Genomic DNA, 27,923 nt, shown 5'->3' with positions numbered 1-27,923 from the left:
GTGTGGTCTCACGAGCGCCTTATAGAGCCTCAACATCCCATCCCTGCTCTTATATTCTATACTTCTAGAATTGATTGCCAACATTGTATTCGCCTTCTTCACCACCGACTCAACCTGGAAGTTAACTTTTAGGGTCCCAAGTCCTTTTGCATCTCTGCATTTTGAATTCTCTCTCCATCTAAGTAATAGTCTACCTATTTATTTATTCCACCAAAGTGCATGACGATACACTTTCCAACATTGTATTTCATCTGCCACTTCTTTGCCCATTCCCCTAAACTATCTTAGCCTCTGTTTCCTCAACACTACCCACTCCTCCACCTATCTTTGTATCATCAGCAAATTTAGCCACAAATCCATTGATCCCATAGTCCAAATCATTGACATACATCGTGAAAAGTAGTGGTCCCAACACTGATCCCTGTGGAATTCCACTGGTAATTGGCAGCTGGCCAGCCAGAGTAGGATCCCTTTATTCCCACTCTGTTTTCTGCCGATCAGCCAATGCTCCACCTATGCTAGTAACTTCCCTGTAATTCCATGGGCTCTTATCCTGCTAAGTAGCCTCATGTGTGGCACCTTGTCAAAGGCCTTCTGAAGCTCACCCATGCTGAGCTCGACAATTTCATCAACTTTGTCTCCAACTTTCATTCTTGCTTTAAATATACTTGGCTCATCTCTGACACTTCTCTCCTCTTTCTTGATTTCTCTGTCTCCATCTCTGGAGACTGACCATCCACTGACATATTGTACAAACCTACTGACTCTCACAGTTATCCTGACGATCTCTTTCCCCAGCCTGTCTCTTGTAAAATTGCTATTCCCCTTTCGGAGTTCCACTGGTTCCACTACACGAGTTCCCAGGATGCAGCTTTCCATTCCAATACATCTAATACATGTCCTTTCCCCCCACCCGCCCCACAAAGAACAGTGTTTTCCTTCCACCACCAGCCAAGCTGCCCTCACTTGCATCTCCTCCATTTGCCAGAAAACTACCCTCACCCCAACCTCCCATGCCATAACAGGAATAGAGTTCTCCTTTACCTTATGTACCATGCCATAACCAATACATCATTCTTTATAACTTCCGCAAACTCCGATGGGATCCTACCACTAAGCATATCATTTGCTTCCCCATCTCCGCTGCATAGCGCACTATGTGACTCCATTGTCCACTCATCCCTTCCCATTGATCTCTCTCTTGGCAGTTATTCCTGCAAGACAAGTGCTACATCTGCCCCTACAGCTCCTCCCTCGCCACCATTCAGGTCCCCAAACGGCTCTTTCCAGGTGAGGCAACACACCACTTGAGTCTGTTGTGGTCACCCTTTGTATCCAGTGCTCCAGGTGCAGCCCCCCCTACATCGGTGGGACCTATCACTGATTGGGAGCCACTCTGTGGAGCACCTTCGCTCTGTCTGCCTCCAAAAGTCAGAATCTCCTAGTGGCTATCTGTTTCAATTTAATATCCCAATCGCATTCTGTCCATGGCCTCCTCTACTGCTCCGATGAAGTCAGTCTGAAGTGAAAGAAGCAAAACCTCATTCTGTCTGAGTAGCCTCCTATCTGAAAGCATGACCATTAATTTCCTGAGCTTCTGTTAATTTCATCCCTTTCTCTCTTCTCCCTTTCACGTTCTGCTTACCCTCTCATGCATTCCCTTTTCCTCAGCTTCCCATCACTTCCTTTGAGTTCCCCTTCTTTCCTTTCTTCCAGAGTCCCCTGGCTCCTCTTATTAGATCCTTTTATTTTTCCAGCTCTTTTCTTCTTCCTCTTATCACATGAGCTTCTCACTTCATCCACCCTCCAATTCACTTTTCTTTTCAACTGGTCTCACCTATTACCTGCCAGCCGCTTTATTCCGGCTTCTGGCTCCTTTCTTTCTGGTCCTGATGAAGGGTTTCAGACTGAAACATCAGCTTTTTTAGTCCCCTTCACAGATGCTACTAGCATGCCGGGTTCCTCCAGCATTTTGTGTGTGTCTGTTGCTCCAGATTTCCAGCGTCTGCAGAATCTTTTGTGTTTATATGTAAGAGCTTTAAGATTGGGAGACTAGTTTGCCAATTCACAAAGGATAACAAAGTTGCAAATAAACAATCCAAATGATAAATGATCACTCCTGCAGTAATGTCAACAAGGCAGCATTGGGAAGCAAAACTGAGTTCATAGAATAGATCAAAGCCAGTTCATCTGAACTGGGAAGGTGATAAAATTGCAGACATGACATCCTAAGTGGGGGAGAAACATTTAAGATGAGAGTTTCAGGAGTGACAATTAGGCTAGTTATTCCAGATGGTTTCAAGTATTTTGTGTCAGTATCCAACTACAGGAAAGGCAGAGGAGGAACAGATAGATCAAAGGGGTGTTCTCTGGTTACACTCTGAATGCATAGACTTTGGCCACTTTATTAGGTACACCTGCTCTTCAATGCAAATACCTAACCAGCCTATCATGTGACAACATCTCAATGCGTAAAACCATGCAAGCAAGGTCAAAAGGTTCAGACCAAATATCAGAATAGGGAAAAAATATAATCTAAGTGACTTTGACGTGAAATAATTGTTGGCGCCAGATGGGGTGGTTTGAGTATCACTGAAACTGCAGCTCTCCTGGGATTTTCATGCACAACGGTATCTAGAGCAAAGTTTCCCAATCCTTATTATGCTATGGACCTCTACCAGTAACCAAGGTGGCTCTGGACCCCAGGTTGGGAATCCCCTCCGTTTACAGAGAGAGGTATGAAAAACAACAAAAAAAAAAATCAGCTGAGTGACAGTTCTATGGGTGAAATTATTTGTTCATGCGAAAGGTCAGAGGAGAATGTCCAGGCTGATTCAAGCTGAGGGGAAGGCCCCAATAACTAAATAACCACGTGTTGCAACAGTGGTGTGCAAAAGAGCATCTCTGAATGCACAACATGTCAAAATTTGAAGTTGATGGGTTATAGCAGCAGAAGATCTTGAACATACACTCAGTGGCTACCTGATTAGGTACCTAATAAAGAGACCACAGAGTGTATAGTCATTCAACAACAGCAGGCTGTCAATACAGCTAAATCACTAGTGACAGTTTTCATATGGCACTTGATAATTGGTGAAGTTTACAATTACTGTCAATCAAATATTCTGCAAGAGAACAGAATAGTACAGCACAATACAGGCCCTTCAGCCCACATTATTGTGCCAACCCTCAAATCCTGCCTCCCATATAGCCCCCCACCTTAAATTCCTCCATATGCCTGTCTAGTAGTCTCTTAAATTTCACTAGTGTATCTGCCTCCACCACTGACTCAGGTAGTGTATTCCACGGACCAACCATCAAGTAAAAAACCTTCCTCTAATATCCCCCTTGAACTTCCCACTCCTTACCTTAAAGCCATTTCCCCTTGTATTGAGCAGTGGTGCCCTGGGGAAGAGGCACTGACTATCGACTATCTATTCCTCTTATTATCTTGTATACCTCTATCATGTCTCCTCTCATCCTCCTTCTTTCCAAAGAGTAAAGCCCTAGCTTCCTTAGTCTCTGATCAATCACAGAAGTTCCCACTCATTTCCTATTGACTTCAATTGAACCAGGGCTCATGGATCCAATTGGGCCAGCATTGTCTTCTGGGATAATAATTTCAGTTCCGATACTATTCACGTGTTTCATATAAAATGATGAGGTTATAATCACTACATAATGATATACAACTGATTAAGGACTAGATAGGGGTTCCTGATTGTATCTTTAAAATAGCTCCAATCAATTCCAGCCTCCCCATTCAATGCAGCTTGCTTTCTATTCAACTGAGAAACCAAAGTGAAGAATATTAATAACATGAAAGGGAACTGGGTATATCTCAAGGTTACATTTGGGTGATGATCTTAGGTTTTGCACTGAAGGCTGATACAAAAACCAGTCAGGAACGTGTCAGGGTGCTGAAGCAGGGACCCACACGCAGGCCAAGTACTGTGCCCACTGTGATATTTACTGACTAGCAAATCCCGAGGGACAACAAAGTCGGGATCAAAGTTCAGGCAAAGATCAAAAATTCCAGAGAAATCCAAAAACCAGAATCAGGAAACAGGCAGAGTTCATATTTGGACAGACAGTTTAGATACGAATGCTGGAAAGGTTCAGGAAAACCCACTGGCACAATCTGGCAACAAACAGGTGAAAACACAGGACTGAATACACTGAGCAGTAAACAGAGGCAGATGATAGGTGGAGCACAATGGGACACAGGTGGCAGCAATACAGGTAATAATGAGAAACAGATGAGAGACAGAGTACTCAGTAGTACAGGGGCCGGAGTAGAGCAGGAACAGGGACAGGGACAGGAGCACATAGCAATACAAAACCACAGACTGACAGCTAGGGGAAAAACACATAAAAAGACAGTTCAACTGGAGGTACTGACAGTACCTCCCCCCACCCCGGCCACAAATACCTCCTGGCATCACAGCAGGTAAGGCTGGGTGCTGGCAATGAAAGTCCTTAATGAGAGGCATCCAGGATGTTACAGGCAGGGACACAGCATCTCTCCTCAGGACCATAGCCACAACCGCAGTGACAAACATCCAGCTGTTCCCTATTCTCCCACCCGGCCAGACAGTTGAGTAATGATGGAGGCCACCTTGGCTTGATCAGTCAGAAAGGTTGTTGGTTGTAATTCAAAAATGAGGGCGCACTGGGAAAGAAAAGAGCAGCAGGAACTGGGCTTGCCCGAGTACTTTTCTGGAGGAGACAGACAGGGCCCTTGGATGGGAGGAGTAAGCAAGAACACAGAGGAAGATGCCATCACAGAATGTTGATGGGTTCTCTGGGACAGCTGGAATGACCACATCTGGGCTACAAGATCTGCTATATTGGCAGAAAGTGACTCCATTGCCCTGAACACAGAGTCCAGCTGGTTCTGGTGTCTCCCCAGCATCACTCCCTGTTGTTCCAGACAACCAGGGTCTGCTGGATCCATTCTGGCCAGATTGTACTGTCAGGGCACTGGAGCAGGGATCCAATTGCAGACCCAGTACTGTGTACACACTGTGATATTTACTGAGTAGCAAATTCAGAGGGGCAACAAAGTCAGCTTCAAAGTTCAGGCAGAGATCAAAAATTCCAGAGAAATCTAAAAGCCAGAATCAGGAAACAGGCAGAGATGATATTCAGCCAGCAAGGCTCAAGAAAACTCACTGGCATAATCTGGCAACAAACAGGTGACAACACAGGACTGAAATACACTGAGCAATAAACAGAGAGGCAGATGATAGGTGGAGCACAATGAGACACAGGTGGCAGCAATACAGGTAATAATGAGAAACAGGTGAGAGACGGAGTACTCAGTAATACAGGGGCCGGAGTAGAGCAGGAGTGGGGACAGGAGCTCATGGCAATAGAAAACCACAGACTGACAGCTAGGGGGAAACACACAAAAAGACAGAGTTCAACTGCAGGTACTGACAGAATGTGATGATAACCAATTTAGTACTTGGTGAAAATCTTGATGATTCTTTTCAATTCTTGGTGCCATCAACAAGAGTCTAACCAGAGCACTTAATGTAAAGTTGCACCTCGTCACCTGTCAGGAATTGAAAACAACATTTTCAATTGATGCCTTTTGAGATCTATTTTCTCACGAGAAGAAGGAGTCTCCGTAAGGAAATAGTTACTTTACTCATGGCCCCAACCATCACGTTCTGGAAGTTCATTCTTGATTATCTTAATCTTGTTCAATTTCCTACTTTCATTATTCAACTATCAATAAAGGATCGAATTAGACTCAGGTTGCACTGCTGTCTTGTTTTGACACACTTCCCTTTGAAAACTAACTCCTTGGGATATTCCATGAACCTGGACAAGGACCAGATTCTCTTAGGATTCCCCTTTTGATCCCACACAAAGAGGTGGCATCTATGAAAATTTTGCTCCATTACTCCTGTAAAGAATGGGTGAGCAAAGTTGTTTCTATGGCTCTTCAGTTTGTTGATGAGACTTTAAAATCATCTGCCCATCACAAATAGGAAATAGGAGTCTGGAGGTTATTCATCCATTATGTTAACCTAGTGTGCAGGGTGAAATCTGAGGGAAAGGTGCTTGATCTGTTTGAATTATATAATCACAAATAGGTTCAAAGTTAAATTGTTCCTGTTCCTGTTCCCCTTAGTGCTAACACACAGGATGACATGGCCTTTGTTCTAATCAATTTCAGGTGGACACTGCCAATAAAACATTTTTGAAAGTGCCTTTGATTTACCCTCCTAATACAAATAAACTTTCCACCAACTTACTCCAGTTATGTCTCTACCAACCATATCTGTCACCATCCAAACATCCTCCAACCAATAATCCTGGATCCCTCCAATTACCCCTGACATCCTCACCGAACATCAGTGTCATCTGACTCCAATCCCTCAATGCCATCGCTCCTGAATCCCTCAGATTTCCTGTTCTTCCTGAAACAATCGGAGCCTGACTTCCTCCAGTTATTCCTGCCAACATCCAGCCTGTGTTTTGTCATTCTGTCAGACTGGTGAGATTCTGTGGTGTTCTGTGGGGAGATGAGGATGAGTACAGGACTACGGTAGGTAACTTTGTCACATGGTGTGAGCAGAATTATCTTCAGCTTAATGTGAAAAAGACTAAGGAGCTGGCGATAGACCTGAGGAGAGCTAAGGTACCGGTAACCCCTGTTTCCATCCAGGGGGTCAGTGTGGACATGGTGGAGGATTACAAATACCTGGGGATACGAATTGACAATAAACTGGACTGGTCAAAGAACACTGAGGTTGTCTACAAGAAGGGTCAGAGCCATCTCTATTTCCTGAGGAGACTGAGGTCCTTTAACATCTGCCGGACGATGCTGAGGATGTTCTACGAGTCTGTGGTGGCCAGTGCGATCATATTTGCTCTTGTGTGCTGGGGCAGCAGGCTGAAGGTAGCAGACACCAACAGAATCAACAAACTCATTCGTAAGGCCAGTGATGTTGTGGGGATGGAACTGGACTCTCTGACGGTGGTGTCTGAAAAGAGGATGCAGACCAAGTTGCATGCCATCTTGGACAATGTCTCCCATCCACTACATAAAGTACTGGTTGGGCACAGGAGTACATTCAGCCAGAGACTCATTCCACCGAGATGCAATACAGAGCATCGTAGGAAGTCATTCCTGCCTGTGGCCATCAAACTTTACAATATTCCTCCCTTGGAGGGTCAGACACCCTGAGCCAATAGGCTGGTCCTGGACTTATTTCCTGGCATAATTTACATATTACTATTTAATTATTTATGGTTTTATTACTATTTAATTATTTATGGTGCAACTGTAACAAAAACCAATTTCCCCCGGGATCAATAAAGTATTACTATGACTATGACTATGATTATGACTATTCTACTGCTCCCCAGGCTTGCAAAAGCCATTCATTTATTGAAGTCTGTCTTCATTGCCCCATGGACTACAGTGCAAGCCCTGCCAAACGTGAAGTTGGCAGTGGGTGCTGACAACTGAGATGAATATTGGCGGAGAGCTGGAAATCCAATTCCCCCGAGCTGCCCAGGTTCTTCAGAACTGCAGGGCAGTGTTTTACTAAATTGAATACATTGAATGAAATGTATTTTTAATCCATCTATTAAACATTTACAACAGAGTCTAATTAACCCCTATCAATCTATTCTGTTTCTTACTCTGGCACTCTGTAATTTTTCAAATGTTCAGAACGGGAAGGAAACGAATGAACCAGAATAACTATCGATTAGTTGGTAGTAAAGCAATATTGTATATATGAATGGCTCTAAGTTGCTCTTCTAAATCCCATTGCAGAAGCAATCGTTAATAAATGGGTAAGCCCACATGTGAAGGTCATACCAATGAGTTGTTTAAAGCCAAAACTTCCAGCTCCATTTCCCCATTCTTACTTCCCATTACTTCTCCAGATTATTTTCAATCACACGAGCCCAGCAAATCTTCTTTGTTCATTTTTTTGCATTTAGCAACAATAAAGGATAGTTTTTGTGTGGTGGGGAGGAGATACGTCTCTACCAAAGAAGATTGAATGTACTCCTTCCCTCCGCTAGCCTGCAGTTCACCCTTGGGCAAGGTGTAGCACCTGCTTAGCCCCCTGATTTGTGTCACATGAAGTCATGGGAGCAGTGGTTGGTGTCGTATGAGCAGCTGATGCACGTCACAAGACCTGGCCTTACGACCACTGACTGACTCCTGGTGGACAATCTCTGAAGAGTATTGATAATGACTGGGATTATCCGTCCTTTGAGGATACAGCCTCTGAATAGCGGTGCATCCTTTTAGAACGGAGATGAGGAGGAATTTCTTTAGCCAGAGAGTGGTGAATCTGTGGAATTCTTTGCCACAGGAAGCTGTGGAGGCCAAGTCTTTATGTATCTTTAAGGCAGAAGCTGAAGATTCTTGACTGGTCAGGGCATGAAGGAATACAGGAAGAAGGTAGGAGATTGGGGCTGAGAGGAAAAATGGATCAGCCAAGATGAAATGGCAGAGCAGACTCAATGGGCCGATTGGCCTAATTCTGCTCCCATGTCTATGGTCTTATAGTCTTGTAAAGACACTGTCCAGAAGAAAGCAATGACAAACCACTTCTGTAGAAAAACTTGCCAAGAACAATCAAGGTCATAGGCCTTGATTGCCCATATCATACAACCCAGTGCATAAGGATGACGATGATGAAGGGGTATTTTACAGAAGCCAGTTAAAATACCAGTCCATCGGAAAAAAAAAATGTAGTCAATGAGAGATCGCGTTAACACCACAATGACAGCAGTCAAAGTTCCTAAAGCTCTGAGACAGCAGGATTGTCTGCTGTACCTCCATAATACCCATAGTCAAAGAGAAGGCTCACTCCCTGTGTAATTGTGCAATTGTTAATGTCACACTTAGAAAATGATACAGTTGGAATCAGGACACTCCTTGTGTATTTGAGTGCAGCAGGCCAGGCAGCACCTATGGGAAGAGGTACAGTTGACGTTTTGGGCTGACACCCTTCATCCTGCCGAAGGATCTCGGCCCGAAACGTCGACTGTACCTCTTCTTATTGATGCTGCCCGGCCTGCTGCATTCACCAGCATTTTTTGTGTGTGTTGCTTGAATTTCCAGCATCTGCAGATTTCCTCATGTTTGTGTGACTCCTTGTGTATTAGCGCAATTGTCAATGTCACACTTAGTCAGAAACTGATAGCTAGAAACAGGCCTTTTAGTCTACCAAGCCCATAGCAACAATCAAGCAGACACTTAACACTAATCCAATCCTCAGTTGATGTATTCTCTTCATATTCCCTTCAGCAAGGCCCCAGATTCTACCATTGACCTAAACAGTGGCCAATTAACTATCTACCCTGCACATTTAGCACCGTGGGAGGAAACCTATGGGGTCACAAAGCACCTGAGGTCAGGATCGAATCTTGGTCACTGAAGCTGCAAGCTCTACTCACTGTGCCAACTGTGCCTCCCTTGATCTGGGATTGTTGGATAAGGATACTGCAGGGAATAAATGGGGATCTTTTCCTTTTCCCAGTCATTGTACTATTTTTAAGGTTTAAAAAGGTTGTGCGTCCTGTCTTCCTATACGGGTATGCACTTTTAAGTCCATTATGGACTGTTAATAGCCTTCAGGAAACATAATCTATTTGTTTACTGAATGTTTCCAGAGAATGCTTTCTTACTAAAAATACTTCAGACTAAGATGATTTCAATACTCGAGCCTTTCTTTTGGAATATTTCACATCAGTAGTTAAGAGAGAATGGGAATATGATCTAAGGTTCATTTTTAAATACTAGACAGTTCAACTATTGTGATACTTAAGGAGATTTTTAAACCTGAACTCAATGTTGAGTTAGAACACAAGTATACCACATGCTGATACCTTGAGTGAATTTTGGAATAAGAGGGAGTATTTGTTTTATGCCACAATGATAGCATGACGGATGTTTTGAACAAATTTCCTCCAGAAAATTCTGGCGAACTGAGAGGAAGTCTCTTCTGTGTTCATGGGCAGTGTACAATGGGAACATCTGTATTTTTGTAAGTATCTCAAAAATGGTAATATCCCTTCCTCCCCAACCACGAACTCAAAATCAAGCAAGCAACGGACAACAATAATTTTAAATGTTCACTGCCACCATACAACAGATCTTTTCATGTCCACAGGTTACAGGTTTCAGCTGGTCTGCCTCATGTACAGAAGACCATTTCCAGTGTAGTCCAGCTCCCCAGGCCCTTGGCAGTACTTTCTCCTTACAGCAGGCCTCTCCCAGTTTTGTCTCCATACTGTGGGTCGCAGCCAGTGTCGTCTCTGGGTCTCAGGTGTCTGCTTGTACAGTCTCTGTCCTCTTGGCATCCGACGGTGCTGCCTCCACACACTGGGTCTCTGCCAGCATTGCCTCTGTTCCCTCCATTTCTGCAGCGTTTCCTCATTTCCCAAGACCTCGGACAGCATGGAGCTGCTGGACTTCCACTGTCGTACCTCAGTGCTCCAAGCCTGTATCATGGTTTCTTCTCTGCTCCAAGTCTCTGTTTGTGCTGCCTCTGTCCTCTCAGACTCTACTAACATTACCTTTGTTCTCCAGGCCTCTGCTAGTTTCGCCCTGATTCTCCAGGACTCTGCTATAGCTGCCTCCCTTTTCAAGGCATCAGACAGAATTGTCACTCTTCTCCAGGCCTCTGTCAGCATAGCCTTTGTCCTGCTAACCTCCTGTTGTGTTATTTCAACTGCACAGGACTGTTCTTGTGTTGTAATATTGTCCCAGTGATCTCGCTGCACTGTTTCGGTTCTCCAGGTCTCTTCTGATATTGACTCTGTGTCCAAGGGATCTGTTACCATCTCCTTGCACTGGGCTTCTCCCAGATGTGCTTCAGAGACCCAAGACCCTATCTTTGCATTCCAGGCCTCCTTCACTGATACCTCAGACACCCAAGGCTCAGTCTCTGTTGACTCATTGTCCCAGGCATCTTCTGATGCTGTTGGTGTATGCTGGCCTTCCTCCAGTGTTGCCTCAATCTCCCAGCCTGCATTTTGTGAGATGTCAGCCTCCCAGCCTGTATTTTGTGAGGTGTCAGCCTCCCAGCCTGTATTTTGTGAGATGTCAGCCTCCCAGCCTGTATTTTGTGAGATGTCAGCCTCCCAGCCTGCATTCTGTGAGGTGTCCATCTCCCAGCCTGCATTTTGTAAGGTCTTGAAGTTCCAAGCTTCTGGCACTGTTCTCTCTATGTACCTTGACTCTTCCTGCACATTCTCAGTGTCCCAGGATTCTACTGTTGAGACAGCGGCCCACGTATCCGTCAGGGTTGCTTTTAAATTCCAATACTCTTCCAAAGTTTCCTCAGAGCCACAGAAGGTTTCTGATGTTGCCTCAGTGTCCCAGGACTCTGCCAACGTTGCTTGCATGCCTCTAGATTCTTCCAGCATTGTCATTGTGTCATGGGCATCTTCCATTTCTATTTCTGTGTCCCAGCTTTCTTCCACCATTCTTTCTGTTCTTCTGTTCTCTGCCAAGGCCATTTTGCTAGTGCAGTCCTCTGCTAGTGCTCCTGTGGTGTTCCAAGCATTGACCAGTGTTGTTGCAGGTGAACCTTCCAGCATTGCTTGCTTTCTCAAGGCTTCATTGCTCCAGGACCCTTCCAAAAATGTCTCCATGTTCCAGTCCTCTGCAAGTATTGCCTTTTTCTTCCAGGCTATACCTAACATTACCTCAATATCCCAGATCTTTCCTAGTCTTGGCTGAGTGCCTAACATCTCTTCTGGTGCAACCTCAGTATCCCAGGACTTTTCTAATCTTTCCATGATGCCCAAGTTCCTTTTCAAGGTAGCCTCAATATCCCTGGTATTTTCTAATCTTGTCTTGGTGCCTAACATCCCTTTTGGTGCAGACTCAATACTCCAGGCTCTTTCCAGACTTGCCTCAGTGCCTATGTTTCTGTTCTGTGTAGCATCAATATGCAAAGACTTTTCTAGTCTTTCCTGGGTCCCTAAAGTCTCTTCTGCTGCACCCTTAATATCCCAGGCCTTTTCTAGCATTGCCTCAGTGCCCAAATTTCTTTTCTGTGTAACGTCCTTATTCAAAGATGTCCCTAAGCATTCCTTGATGCCTATGTTGCCTTTCTGTGTTGTGTCAATATCAAAAGACTTTTCTAGTTTTGCCTTGGTGCATAAAGTCCCTTCTGGTGAAGCCCCAATATCCCAGACCCTTTCTGGACTTGTCTTGGTGCCTAAGTGCTGTTCTTGTGTAGCTTCAATATCCCAGGTATTTTCAAGGCTTGGCTGGGTGCTCTTGCTCTTTTCTAATGCACCCTCAATCTCCCAAGCTTTCTTCATCGCTGCCTTGGCACAACTAACGTCGGCCAGTGTGACATTAGCATTACAGGCATCACCCAGTGCTGCCTTGGCACTCCGGGCTTTTTCCAGTATGACATTGAACATTCCCTCGATTCCCAGAGCTGGTCCTGATGCTACCTCTGCATTCCAGTTCTTATCCAGTGTTGTCTCCATCCTCTGGGAATATGAATTCTTCCTTCAGTAATTAGCTTCTGAGCTGGTCTGTGTGAATCTAATATGAATGTTATTTATTGTGAACCACAATTTATCTCTTAGATTAAATAATTTTACTCATATTATTTTATATTTCCTATAAAAAGAGATTTGTAAATAAATTTATCTTATCAGTGACCGTTGATTCCTCTAAATCAGTGGTCCCCAACCACAAGGTCGCGGACTGGTACCGAGCCTCAAAGCACGTGCTACCAGGCCGCGAGGAAACTATATGATTTAGCAATATGAAACGATATGAGTCAGCTGCACCTCTTCTCATTCCCCGTCATGCACTGTTGAACTTGAACACCCCCAGCCCCCCCCGTCAGCCGGTCCACAAGAATATTGTCAGTAATAAACCGGTCCACGGTGCAAAGAAGGTTGGGGACCCCTGCTTTAAATAAAATGAAATCACCCCTACACATTGAACATTAAAGGCTTCTCCTGCAATTCCTGACTCAGAACTGGGTGTGTGATGGCCCTGATGTTGATTATATTCTGTATTATCACTATAATTATGACTATCAACAAATAAATATCAGTCAAACTAAAATTGCAGGTATTGCATTATCTAACAGTGGGACCTAGAAGTCTCTCCAACCTTTAGTATTTGAACAGGGTTTTAGGCCGTAAGACCATAACACACGGCAGCAGAATTAGATCATTCAGCCATAAAGTCTGCACCACCATTCAATCCCTCTCAACCCCGTTCTCCTACCTACTCCCTGTAATTATTGACACCCTTACCAAAGAGCCCATCAACCTCCGCTTTAAATGTATCCAAATGACTTGAACTCCACAGCTATCTATGGTAATAAATTCCATTGGTTCACCACCCTCTGGCTAAAGAAATTCCTCCTCATCTCTGATCTAAATGATTGTCTCTCTATTCTGAGGTGAAAGAAAAGGACTAGGAAAAGCATAATCTCATCCTGTTCTCTGGCATCACAAAGTAGACTTGCATAACCAGGAATTAGGGACAGGATATTTATTTCGATAGACAAGGCCAGATTGGGATAATCAACATGGCTTTGTTGGTGGTAGGTCATATCTAACAATCTTAGAGAATTTTTTTTTAAGGAGGTTACCAGGGAGGTTGATAAAGTAAAGGAGTTGGACATTGTCTATGTGGCCTTTGCCAAAGTCCTGCATAGTAGGTTATTCCAGTGGATTAAGCTGCTTGGCATTCAAGATGAAGTAATACATTGGATTCAACAATGGCTTAGAGGCAGAAGACAGAATGGTAATGGATAGTTGTGTTTCTGACTGGAGGCCCGTGACTAGTAGCATGCCACAAGGATTGGTATTGAGTCCATTATTGTTTGTCATCTATATTAAAGATATAGATCAGCTAGAAAAAACGGGCTGAATAATGGCGGAAGGAATTTAATACAAGCAAGCGTGGGGTAGTGTACTTTGACAGGAAAAAGACAAACTAACACAGTGAACAGTCAGGCACTGCGGAGTGCAATAGAACAGGGGGATCTGGGAGTACAGATCTATAACTCCCTGGGAGTGTGTCATAGTGTCTCTTGCCCCAGGATCCCTACCCCTTCTCCCATTGTAACTGCTCCAAGGTGTTTTTCACTCTCCTTGGACCTTTCCTCTGGAGATCCAACAGCTTTAAATCCTGCTTCCAGAGGCTTGGTTATCCCATTGGGAATGTGACACACATCCTGGAAACACAGTAACTTGTGCCTCGCAGACTAGGGGTAATCATGGACAATTTGATTCCTCTATCCTCACTCACCCCTCCCGTCCACTGAATGGGCAAATACACATACACACACACACACACACCCCAACCCACTATGTATTTCGGGAAGTGGTACCATAGCATAAAAGCCAGGACCAACAGGCTCCAGGACAGCTTCTTCCACCAGGCCATCAGACTGATAAACTCGCACTGACTTGAGTGTATTTCTATGTTACATTGACTGTTCTATTTATTATAAATTACTATGATTGCACATTGCATATTTAGATGGAGAAGTAACATAAAGATTTTTACTCCTCATGTATGTGAAGGATGTAAGGACTAAAGTCAATTCAACACACACACACACACCACACCCGACCTGAATCCCACTGTCAGCTAAAAACCCAGGCCTTTAAGTACTTTCCAAGAAGCTGCTGTCTATCCACTAGTAAGACGTGGTGAGCAAATTGGGGTAGTTACAGAAATAAACTGTGCTGCTTTAATGGTCGAGAGTATGGGTGAATAGAGGGTAAATTAGCTGTCAGTTTAGTGATCTATTTTAGTCAGTAAATTACTCTCAGTTGTTGTGGTGTGTGTGTGTGATGTATCAGATTAGGACCTTGCTATAAGCCAGTGATCCTACAGTTATTGTTTGTCACTTTTGTACCATGTCTCCTTGCCCGACGGATCTGCCCTTAATCACATCACAAATCTCTTTGTTTGGTTAAGTGTCCTCAGAAATCTTCTTGGGCATCTGGGTGCTGCTTTCGATATCACACCCTGGGACACTGGGAATGAAGTTGAATGAAGCTTTCTAGAAATAACTCCAGGTGCTTTTATGGCTTGTTCCATGTGGTAATCATTCATTAGTCCTGGAAATTACTGAATAGTAGTAACAGGATTGGTCCCAGTCTGGATAGTAGTAACAGGATTGGTCCAAGTCAGCATGGATTACGAAGGAGAAATCGTGCTTGACTGATCTTCTGGAATCTTTTGAAGATGTAACTATGAAAATGGACAAGGGAAAGCCAATGGATTTATTGTACCTGGACCTTCAGAAGGCCTTTGATAAAGTCCCACATAGGAGATTAGTGGGCAAAATTAGGGCACATGGTATTGGGGACAGAGTACTGACATGGATTGAAAATTGGATGGCTGATAGAAAACAAAGAGTAGCGATTAACGGGTCCCTTTTAGAATGGCAGGCGGTGACCAGTGGGGTACCACAGGGTTCAGTGCTGGGACCGCAGCTGTTTACAATATATATTAATGATTTAGATGAGGGAATTCAAAGTAACATTGGCAAATTTGCCGATGACACAAAGCTGGGTGGCAGTGTGAAATGTGAGGAGGATGTTATGAGAATGCAGGGTGACTTGGACAGGCTGGGAGAGTGGGCAGATGCATGGCAGATGCAGTTTAATGTGGATACATGTGAGGTTATCCACTTTGGTGGTAAGAACGGGAAGGCAGATTATTATCTAAATGGAGTCAAGTTAGGAAAAGGGGAAGCACAACGAGATCTAGGTGCTCTTGTACATCAGTCACTGAAAGCAAGCATGCAAGTACAGCAGGCAGTGAAGAAAGCTAATGGCATGCTGGCCTTCATAACAAAGGGAATTGGGTATAAGAGCAAAGAGGTCCTTCTGCAGCTGTACAGGGCCCTGGTGAGACCACACCTGGAGTACTGTGTGCAGTTTTGGCCTCCAAATTTGAGGAAGGACATTCTTGCTATTGAGGGAGTGCAGCGTAGGTTCACAAGGTTAATTCCCGGGATGGCGGGACTGTCATATGTCAAAAGATTGGAGCGACTGGGCTTGTATACTCTGGAATTTAGAAGGCTGAGAGGGGATCTTATTGAAACATATAAGATTATTAAGGGGTTGGACACGCTGGAGGCAGGAAGCATGTTCCCGCTGATGGGTGAGTCCAGAACCAGAGGCCACAGTTCAAGAATAAGGGGTAGGCCATTTAGAACGGAGTTGAGAAAAAACTTTTTCACCCAGAGAGTGGTGGATATATGGAATGCTCTGCCCCAGAAGGCTGTGGAGGCCAAGTCTCTGGATGCTTTCAAAAAAGAGATGGATAGAGCTCTTAAAGATAGCAGAATCAAAGATTATGGGGATAAGGCAGGAACTGGATACTGATTGTGGATGATCAGCCATGATCACAGTGAATGGCGGTGCTGGCTCGAAGGGCCGAATGGCCTACTCCTGCACCTATTGTCTATTGTCTATTGTCCTTCTCCCCCTTGGGGCTTGAGAAGGCAGCACTCTTTGAAACAACTGTTATATCATTATACTCTAACAGTCAACACAAATAGCTTCTCGTAAGGGCTGAGAATTAAAACCTAGGAAGGAGAACAGCAGAGAGAAGCTGTGCAGTGATGAATGTTGTGAGGAAAAATTAAAGCAAGAAGAAATGACAAATACCACTTGTGTGGCAAGACACCTGCATAAGGCATGGTTTTTCCCTTCTGTTAGAAAGCACTGAGTACAAAGGATAAAGTCAGAAAATGCAGGCTAGGTGGTACAAATGTCATAACCATCCAACTTCAACTAACCTGAGAAGTAGTAGAACAAAACTGGGTAGAAATAATTAGCATATCAACTCACTGCTGGTTGTCCTCCTGTTCCAGTTTGTGGGTGGACATCAACGTAAGCAGCTGGAATCTGGTTCTTAACAATATCACCCCTGGTATTAGCATGGGATCAGAATCAGAATCAGCTTTAATATCACCAGCATACGTTATGTGGGAGCAGTACACTGCAATACGTAATAATAAAAACTGTAAATTACAGTAAGATTAAAAGTTAAATTAAATCAGTAGTGCAAAAAGAGGAAAAAAATAGTGAGGTAGGAAATCTGATAGCAGAGGGGAAGAAACTATTCTCATTTCGTTGTGTGTGACTTTAGGCTCCTTCACAACCTCCTTGATAGCTGCATTGAGAAGAGGGCATGGTGTCGGGAAGGCTAGTGCCCATGATAGAGCTGACTGAGTTTACTTCGATCCTGTGCGGTGCCCCCACCCCCATGGCCAATTAGGATGCTCTCCACAGTATAGCTGTAGAAATTTGTGAATACTTGCCATACTCATATTCCCTCTAACCAAAGAGAATATTTTCTGACTCTTCAGAAAGGAGCTTTCAGCAGATCCGTGGTTTCTTCTTGTTAACATTAAAGGGTTTGAAACTGGTTTCATTTTGTCTTGATGGAATAATTGTTAGAGGCTTGTGGCAGCTTGCACAATGTAGACTTTTCTTCCTTCTTGCGGAACAAAAATGCAGCAAGCAGAGTTATCTGGTTCAATACAGACCTTTGGTACCGCTTGGGTGGAGTTTTCAAGATCTCCTTGTGACTGTGTCGGCTTCCTCGTGACATTTCGATTTGTTCCCTCATTCCAAAGGCAAGCTGGTTAATTGGCCTTTGTAAGCTTCCCTGGGGTGCAAATGATGGATAGAATTTGAAGGGAATTGACAGGAACATGAGAATAAAATGAAAGTGTGTTCTCAACACTCTGAAGAGCTTGTTATCGTGCTGTATCACAATGGCTCTCTCTTTTCCATTCGCACATTGGAAAGTAAGGGAAAGCAAGAAGCAGAAGGAATAGATAAACTGCACATGCCTGGTGATCAAATAGAGGAAGACTATCCTCACCTTCTAAATTCCTAGCTCCAGGATAGGCAAGCACTGTACAGTTGAACTCCCAGCTATCATAACACTGAAAGAATTTGCATTTATTGTACAAGAGCAAATCCTTAAGAGTATGCAATACTCTCAAAGAAAACATTGGATCCATCCTGCACCAAGAATGGCCAAGGTCCAAAGAAGACTCTTTGAAGCCAGCTTTGTGATATGAGAGATTGCGGCCACCAATTTGTGCGGAGTAAGATATCCCAAACAGGGGGAACATTTTGCTGATGAAGGATAATTATTACCCAGAAAGTCTGGGGAAAAATCCTTTGCTGTTTCAACCATCGTCATGGGACTAACAACCATCTGAGAAGAATTTGATTTTATACTTTATCATAAAGGTGGCCTTGAAATGACGGAGAACTTTCTAAAAGGTCACCTTGTTGGCTCCTTCCCAAGACCGCTATTCCTTTAGGGATCCCAAAAGCGACTGTTGTACAGATATGTGACTGGTCTACTCAGTAATGTTGCTGGTATGACACACTGAGGGGTTCTCTGCTCTGACCTGAGCTAAAAGTAACTTCTGTTCTTTCCCCAGTCCCAGCCTTCCACCCTTGAAAAATACTTGTATATCAGCTCGTGATATTGTGGATTTTGGATTCACAGAGAAGGCACAAGACTGCAGGTGCTGGAATCTGGAGCAACAAGCAATCTGCAGGTGGAACTCAGTGAGTCGATCAGCATCTGCAGGGGGAAAGGAGTGGTCGTCATCCTGGACTGAAACTCTGCACCAGGGCTGGGCAACAGTTGTTACATTATGATTACAGGGTGGCATGGTGACGTAGTGGTTAGCACAACACTTCACAGTACCAGCAATCTGAGTTCAGTTCCCACTGCTGCCTGTAACAAGTTTGTACGTTTTCCCCGTGACCACTTGGGTTTCCTGCAGGTGCTCCTGTTTCCTCCCACAGCCCAAAAACTGACCAGTTGTTAGGTTAATTGGTCAGTGTAAATTGTCCGGTGATTAGGCTAGGGTTAAATCGGGGATTGTTGGGCAGTGCGGCTTGAAGGGCCGAAAGGGCCTATTTCGTGTTGTATCTCAATAAATAAAATATAAACCTATGCCCATAAGTAAAAGGGACTTCTGCTGAGGAAGTTTTCCAGCATCTACCCTATCCACTGTATGTCTCTCCTAGTTCCACATACACTAATCTGTACCACCCTCTGCCTCCTCTACTCCAGTGAAAACAAACCTGGCCTAGACAGTCTCTCTGAATAGCCAAATATTTCATTCCTGGCAACATGTGAGTGAATCTGCTCTGCACCTTCTCCAGGGCAATGTGTTCTTTCTATAGTGTGGCAACCACACCATGTTTTATGTAGCTATATCCTGCTCTTTGAATTTACTCCTGTGCCTTGGCTACACTTTACAAATTGTCCTCCTCTCCAGTGCTTTATTCATACTATTCTTAGTTTTCTCTCCTGGTTTAATTGCTTTTAATGTTTTAGTTTTCGACTCACTCACAAAATGTGTGATTATTGCTATTCCTTTGCCTTTCATTTTTTTTGAACCATCGCTTACAACCAATTTTCTCTCCTTATTTATCCTTAAAATTCTCCCAAAGAATCATTGGAGCAGGGTGGTAAATTTGCATATATCATCATACAAATGTCATCTAATCACACACAGATGCCTTTCTCCCTGCATCAGCTAACATTCTGTATAGCGGAGTTTGTCTGGCTTCCTTCCCCTCCAGGGGTTACTGCAGCAGTACTGCTGGTTAATCCATTCTAGTAACCATCTTTTGTAGCTTACTGTGTGAGTATTAGCGGGTATATGAACTTTCAGATCCAATGTATTTAGTCCTAGTGCTGTCCTTGCTCAGAGGTCAAACAGGCCTGGTTCCTACTTGGAGAAGATGGTAGCTCTGGAGTGGATTTCTTCCTTTATCTTCTATTTCTTGCACTGAACGAGTTGCTGTGAAGTTGTCAGCAGGGAAAGGAACTGTTTCAATAGCTCAGTACCAGACTGAGTGAACTATTTCTTTTAAAGGCATGAACAGAGGTACATGGGGTTGGGTTAATGTGAATTGAGAAATTGTTGATGTGTGGGGGCGGGTGCACTTTGGTCAGTGATGATGATGTGGGTAGCCAAGCCTGTGGTTTTCCCCCTGTGATGTCACAATCCCCTGCTTACCTCATCAGTCCACCTGGAGCTGAGGCTGTTTCCCCACTATCTTCCTGTATTCAGAGCTTTTGGGAAAGAACTCCAGGCTCTGGGTCAGAATGAGATGAGCACAAGAACCCCAAACGTATAGCTGAGCAGGTCATTTTGGCTGATATTCCAGAACAGTACCTGCTGAGGTGTCTCGGCCCAAAATGTCAACTGTATTCTTTTCCAAAAATGCTGCCTGGCCTTCTAAGTTCCTTCAGCATTTTGTGTGTGTGCTTGGGTTTCTAGCATCTAAAGATTTTCTCTTGTTTGTGAGGGAATATGGTGCTGGCTTTTTCATTTTTTTCTTGTTACATATTGTACTGTTCAAAAGTCTTGGGCACATACAGTATATATATCTAGGGTGCCTAAGACACTTACACAGTACTGTAGTAATTTTATGCATTGTACTGTACTGCTGCCACAGGAAAAAAAATCATGACATATCTGAGTGATGATCAACCTGATTCTGATACAGGTCTCTATTGTGGACTGAGAGTAGGAAGGGAGCAGAGAGAAGGGAATCATGGTTGGCAAAGAGCAAAAGAGATGGGAATGAGCAGGAAGCACCAGAAAGACATTCTGTAATGATCAACCAACCAATTGTTTGTAATCGAATGACTTTGCTTGGTGTCTCAGGGCTGGGTGTGCCTGCTCCTGTGGTTATCCACCCCCCCCACCCCTGTCGCTTCTCTGCCACCTGTCCCACACCCCTCCTGCGGTGCCCCACCCTCACCATTGCCAACATCCTTTGCTTCTGCCAAATTTACGCAGTATATCCATGCTGGCTCACAAAGCAATCCCGTTCCCCAAATAATACTTCTCCAAAATTTCTTACTTTCCTCAGTCCCATCAATGGCCCTCAGGTTCTGCCATTCATCTACACACTAGGGCCAATTACTTTGGGGAATTTGGGGAATGGGAAGCACCAAATGGTCAAAGAGGGAACATGCACTTCCGCAATCTGCCTTCTTAGCCAGAGTAGATATGAAGATTAGATTTCCCCTACTTCAGTCATCAGCCTGACCCTAGGTGCGTGTTAAAGTGACAGTGTCGACATTTATAGCTGAGCAAGTGCATTTTATTCGTACCCTGGCCAACATTTATCATTCCACCTCGTCACTTAACTCATTGTTGCCAGAGCAACCTTGCTGTGCACAAAATGAAGGTCATTTTGCCAGCATTACCAGCACAAATATAAATGGCTCTGAAATACTTTGCGATGTGTTGAGTTAATGAGCAGAGTTACGTCAACTCTTCTGATTTACTTTTCAATAGTAGCTCCCAGTTCAATCTGCATGCTTGACAGATTTATCTATTACCTGTCACTCCGAACTCCGCGATCAGCCTTGCCTCTTTTTCCTCTCCGGGTAATATTAAGACAGCTGGGCCAGTCTGGCATTTGCATCATATCCCGTATTTAGCCAATTAGAAGGTAGTGAAGGACAATGTGGCGGGTGGTAATGGGAAAAAGAATGGGGATGGCTGAAGGGAAGATGGTGACTTCACTTCACCCTACTTGATTGACCTTCATCATTTGACATTCAAGCGATCGATTCGTGGCTTCCATTTGTCTCCAGGACTTAACTAAAGCTGACATTTTCGGTACATAAATAGTGTGTGAACACATGTTGCACTGGGTGTGCTTAGCTGCAGTTAATCTAAAGCTCATTACCTGAAGATGTAAAAGTTAAAACATGGCCATGTGCTGGGCTGACTAACAATTAAAAGGGACACCTGCAGTGGGTGCCAGGAACTTGATTAATCAGTCTTGTGCCATTTTCCAGTAATTTGGGCTGTTTACTCAGTATAGATTCTATGATCCATGTCTTTTAAATGCATGACATGTTATTATTTTCCTTTGCTATTTAAAGGAAAGTGTGGACTTGGGGGAAATCATGTTTTCTCTCTGCTACTTGCCTACTGCTGGGCGCCTGACGTTAACAGTCATCAAATGCAGGAATCTCAAAGCCATGGACATCACTGGATACTCCGGTGAGTGCACTTTTTTCTTCTAATTCTGCATCCAACAACTCTCTGCCTGAAAGAAAAAAACCCTTATAAGACATACTTATTCAGACGAAATAAACCAACAGGGATAAAACCAGGAAACTATGAAAACATACAAGTATGCTGAGGAAAAAAAAAGCTGCTAATGCCTCCTGAATTAAGAACAGAAGATACATTTATTTATCTCTATGACTTCAGGCTTCAGGACTGGTTATACAGTAAACATAAAACTACCATGACTTCTCTTTTCACTTTTCAAACACTGACTGATCTATTGAAACTTCTACTGTCTTGAAGAAGGGTCTTGGCCCAAAATATTGACTATTTATTCATTTGCATAAATGCTACCTGACCTGCTGAGATCCTCCAGCATTTTGAGTGTGTTGCTTGGGATTTCCAACATCTGCAGAAGCTCTCGTGTTGATGATTTTCTACTGTTCTTATTGTTTTAATCCAGATATTCACCATTTACTTCTCTGTTTCTTCTATCAATTGGTTGTTAACTGACTGGCTTTTAACATAAGCATTTTATTTACAATATATTTAAAGTACAAATTAAATTTATTTTCTAAGTACATATGTGTCACGATATATAACCCTGAGATTCATTTTCTTGCGGGCATACTCAATAAATCCATAATAAAATAATAACCATAACAGAATCAGTGGAAGACCTCACCGAACCGATGTGCAAAAGACAACAAAGTGTTTAAATACAGAAAGAAAGAAATAATAATACTAATACATAAATAATCAATAAATATCAAGAACATGAGATGAAATGTCCTTGAACGTGACTTTGTAGGTTGTGGGAACAGTTCAATGATGGGGAAAGTGAAGTTGAGTGAAGTTATCCCCTTTGGTTCTACAGCCTGATGGTTGAGGGGTTATAACTGTTCTTGAACCAGGTGGTGCAAGTCCTGAAGCTCCTGTATCTACTTGCTGATTGCAGCAGTAGGAAGAGAACATGTCCTGGGTGACCTGATGATGGATGCTGCTTTCCCGCAACAATGTTTTGTGTAGATGTTCGCAACGCGGGGAGGGCTATACCTGTGGTAGATTGGGCCATATCTCCTACTTTTTGTAGGATTTTCCATTCAAAGGTATTGGTGTTTCCTTACCAGGCTGTGTGGCAGCCAGTCAATATACTCTCCACCACACATCTATAGAAGTTTGTCAAAGCTTTAGATGTCATGCCAAATCTTTGCAAACTCCTAAGGAAGTAGAGGCACTGCCGTGGTTTCTTCACAATTGAACCTCCATGCTGGGTCCAGACATGTCCGACAAAATAATAACAGCGAGGATTTTAAAGGTACTTTATTAACTTTATTATTGCTAACCTTCCTTTGATAAAGGAGCATTTTGAATAATATTTCACCAGGCAATGGGATCAGTGTAAATAGTAGAGTACTCAGATAATGTTTGGACTTATTTTTCTGGGTTGTAGAGGTTGACACTGTTCCTTAGTGTCAACACAACCTTGAACCACCTGAACAATGTAACTATTATGTCAGGATGCTGTTTGTTGACTGTAGCTCAGCATTTAACATCATTATTCCTACAGTCCTGATCGAAAAGCTATAGAACCTGGGTCAGTTGTACCTCCCTCTGCAACTGGATCCTTGACTTCCTAACCAGAAGACCCCAAGATCTGTGCAGATGGAAATAACATCTCCTCCTCACTGACAATTAACACTGGTGCCCTACAGGGATGTGTACTTAGCCCACTGCTCTACTCTCTCTACACCCATAACTGTCTGGCTAGGCTTAGCTCAAACAGCATCTATGATTTTGCTGATGATACAACCATAGTTGGCAGAATTTCAGATAGTGACAAAAGGGCGTACAGGAGTGAGATATACCAATTAGTGGAGTGGTGTCTCAGCAACAATCTTGCACTCAACATCAGTAAGATGAAGAGTTGATAACGGACTTCAGGAAGGGTAAGATGAGGGAACACATACCAATCCTCATGAAGGGATCAGAAGCGGAGAGAGTGAGCAGTTTTAAGTTCCTGGGAGTCAATATCTCTGAGGACCTAACCTGGAGGAAACATATCAATGCAGTTATAAGGAAGGCAGGACAGCGACTATATTTCATTAGGAGTTTGAGGAGATTTGGTTTGTCAACTAAAGCACTTGAAAAGTTCTATAAATGTACCGTGGAGTGTATTCTGACTGGCTGCATCACTGTCCGGTATGGAGGGGCTACTGCACAAGAATGAAGTAAGTTTCAAAAACTTGTAAAATTAGTCAGCTCTATCATGGGTACCAACTTCCATAGTATCCAAGATACGTTCAAGGAGTGGTGCTTTAGGAAGACAGCGTCCATCAATAAGGATCCCCACCACCCAGGACATACCCTCTTCTCACTGTTACTGTCAGGAAGGAGGTACAGAACTCAGTTTTTTCTCTACATTTATTTATCATGTATTTCATTGTACTGCTGCTGTAAAGTTAACAAATTTCACGACATGTGCCAGTGATATTAAATGATTCTGATTCTGATTATATTATTCAAGTGGCCTTGATGAGTTGCACCGATGCTTTACAAAAGATGCTATATTGATGGAATGGGAATTCATGGTTGCATTTCTTCCACAGCACAGCGAAAATGAATACACACAAAATGCTGGGGGGACACAGCAGGCCAGGCAGCATATAGGAAAAAGACAAAACAGTCAACATTTTGAGCTGAGGCCCTTCATCAGGACTGGAAAAAATAGATTAGAAGTCAGAGTAAGAAGGTTGGGGGAGGAGAGGAAGAGGTACAAGATGGTAAGTGATAGGTGAAACCAGGAGAGGGAACGGTGAAGTAAAGAGCTGGAATGTCGATTGGTGAAAGAGATAAAGGGGTAGAGAAGGGGAAATCTGAAGGGACTAGCAGAAGGCCATGGAAGAAAGGGAAGGGAGGAGCAGGGAGGAGAGTGGAGAGAGGAGCACCAGAGGGAGGTGACGGGCAGGTAAGGAGATCAGTGATGGGAATGGGAACAGCGAAGGAGAAGGGTGGGGCAATTATCGAAAGTTTGAGAAATCGATGTTCATGCCATCAGGTTGGAGGCTACCCAGACGGAATATCAGTTGTTGCACCTTCTTAATCTGACTCCTCATCTTTCTTCTCATGTCCTGGTGAAGGGTCTCGGCCCGAAACATCGATTGTACTCTTTTCCATGGATGCTGCCTGGCCTGCTGAGTTCCTCCAGCATTTTGTGTGTGTGTCCCTTTAGGATTCTTCATTGCAATCCCTATGGAAAGTGGCAAGTCGGGGGAAGGGAAAAATGGTGGGATCCTATCATTATTTCCCGTTCCCATTACCCTCTCTCACCTTATCTCCTTACCTGCCGATCACCTCCATTTGGTGCTCCTCCCTCTTCTCTCCTCCCCCTTTCCTTTATTCCATGGCTTTCTACCCTCTCCTTTCAGATTCCCCCTTCTCCGGCCCTTTATCTCTTTCACTGATCGACCCCTCAGCTCTTTATTGGGACATTCTCCCTCTCCTGGTTTCATCTATCAGCTACTGCCTTGTACCTCTTTCTCTCCTCCCCCCCACCTGCTTACTCCAACTTCAACTCTTTTTTTTCCAGTACTGATAAAGGGTCTTGGCCCAAAACATCAACTGTTTACTTTTTTCCATAGATGTTGCCTGGCCTACTAAGTTCCCCCAACATTTTGTGGGTATTACTTTGATTTCCAGCATCTGCAGATTTTCTCTTGTTTGACAGTGGAAAGGAAGCCACGTGGTCCAGCTTCATTCCTAACAATTTTCACTTAACAATTGGTTACAATTGATGATTCTCCTCAAATTTTATTGGTGTCACTTTGTCTTGCCTCTTACTTTATATACCCAAGACTGGGGTTTTAATTTCAGATAAAATATGGGTGAAATTACTCAGGTTCAAGTTTTATCATTTGGGGATATAAAGGCAAAGTGTTCCTTTATGTAGAATCGTCAAACTCATTACCTTCTACTATACTCCTAACGTATGGACTTACAGTATATCAGCTGTAGAGTCCTCTCACTTGTGAAGGTGATGAAGGTGGAGTTTTCACTCCCAATTTGTTCGGTGCAGAACATTCTGGAAAGCATCTGCGCAGGGATTTGTCAGTTATGGAAATGCAGACCCCGCAGGGTGAGTCATTAATTAATGTCAGTCCCAGAATATCATGCCTTCTGTTCTGTTCCTCCAACACATTGCAATCAGAATCTTTTGGACAATCCTCTCCCAAACTGAAGTATTCCAGTTTCTCTCAGTTGTTTTCAGCACCCTTGAAGAGAACAGGATGCTTAAAGATGAAGGTTTAAATACCTCATTATGCAGGCTTGAACAGAGGAAGAAGTTGAACTGTTAGTGAAGCTATGAAACCACTACTGGATAACTGGGTTTTCTGTCCTCAGATCTCACTCACAACCTCCCTGTCCCACAATCCCTTCTCCCATCAGAATTAGGAAACTTTAAAGGTTTTATGGCACTTCCATCATTCAACATGCCATTCTGTAGAATTATATATTTTATATGGGTACAAACTATAATCTATATTCTCATAATTAATGAACCAAGTCCTTTTATAATTCTGAGAGAGATAAAAAGACTTCACAATAAAAGAGAATAAAGGGCCTGGACACAATATGCACACACTCACACACACACAAACTGACATGCGCAAAGACACACACACACAAGAAGCTCCATCATCATAAGCCTGAATGGTAACAAGTTGCCTCGTGAAAATAGTGAAAAATGGGTCCACTTACAGTGTAATGCCTGGGTGTTAGGCATACGTCAGTGGCAGTCAGAAGGTTACTAGAATGATTCAAGTTAGAGCTTTTACTCTTTGGAATGACAGAAGTTGAGAGGTGACTTGACTAGAGGTGCAAAAAAGGATTATGAAAGATGTGGACAGAACGGATAGCCAACACCTTTATCCCAGAGCAGCAAAGGACAATACCAGAAGACGCCTATTTAAGGTGAGAGTAGGTATCAGAGATAGGTTTTACACACAGAGAGTGGTGAGTACCTGGAACATATTGCCAGGGTTTGGTAGCAGAGATTGACACAATAACCATCATCATCATCATCGTTCTGCACTGTGTCATGTGACATGGGTGACCATAATCTTTCACTAAGACTGCTTTTGGCAAAATGTTCTGCAGTAGTGGTTTGCCACTGCAACCTTCTAGGGAGTGTATTTGCTAGACAGGTGACCCCAGCCGTTATCAATGCTCTTCAGAGAATGTCTGCCTGGTATCAGTGGTCACATAAGCAGGGCTTGTGATGTGCACCAGCTGCTCATATGACCATCCACCACCTGCTTCCGCAGCTTTACATGACCCTGATCAGGGGGGCTAAGCAGGTGCTACACCTTGCCTAAGTGACCTGCAGGCTAGCAGAGGGAAGGAGCATCTTACACTTCCTTTGGTAGAGATGTATCTTCACCCCGCCACCCATCTGATACAATAAGGGCAGTTAAAAGACTCTTAGATAGACACACGGATGAAAGAAAATTAGTGACATATAGGCTGTGTAGGTGAGAGGAGCTTGGTTGATTGTGGAGTAGATTTACTGACACACTTTGTGGGTTGAACGGTCCACGCTGTTCCTTGTTCTATATTCTTCTTCAGCGCATGCATGAGCATATACTCATGGCTAAAACACGGGCCACATTCTAACATGGTAGTTGGTATTATATAAATGCAAATACAAATTATCTATTTCCTTCATTTCTTATGAAAGGAGGCCATTTTGATCCACTGTCTATGTTGTTGATAGCAAGAGAAGAGTATACGTAAATCTAAATTAATTTATATTGCATTGATGAGACATGTTACAGATATAAG

The 27,923-nt window shown here is 43.5% G+C and overlaps 1 protein-coding gene across 1 annotated transcript in view; it reads left to right on the top strand.

The window, feature by feature from the left end:
• Positions 1-27,923, top strand: part of LOC140195277 (synaptotagmin-6-like) — a 193,388-nt gene that overhangs the window by 134,848 nt on the left and 30,617 nt on the right. The window contains exon 3 of the mRNA XM_072253353.1: positions 21,953-22,073. Coding sequence (XP_072109454.1) covers positions 21,953-22,073 — 121 coding nt within the window. The remainder of the gene's footprint in view (positions 1-21,952; positions 22,074-27,923) is intronic.

This window comes from Mobula birostris, chromosome 3 (assembly GCF_030028105.1).
Source record: "Mobula birostris isolate sMobBir1 chromosome 3, sMobBir1.hap1, whole genome shotgun sequence".
In the NCBI taxonomy this organism is placed as follows: Eukaryota; Metazoa; Chordata; class Chondrichthyes; order Myliobatiformes; family Myliobatidae; genus Mobula; species Mobula birostris.
This window is presented reverse-complemented; position numbering and strand designations above follow the sequence as displayed.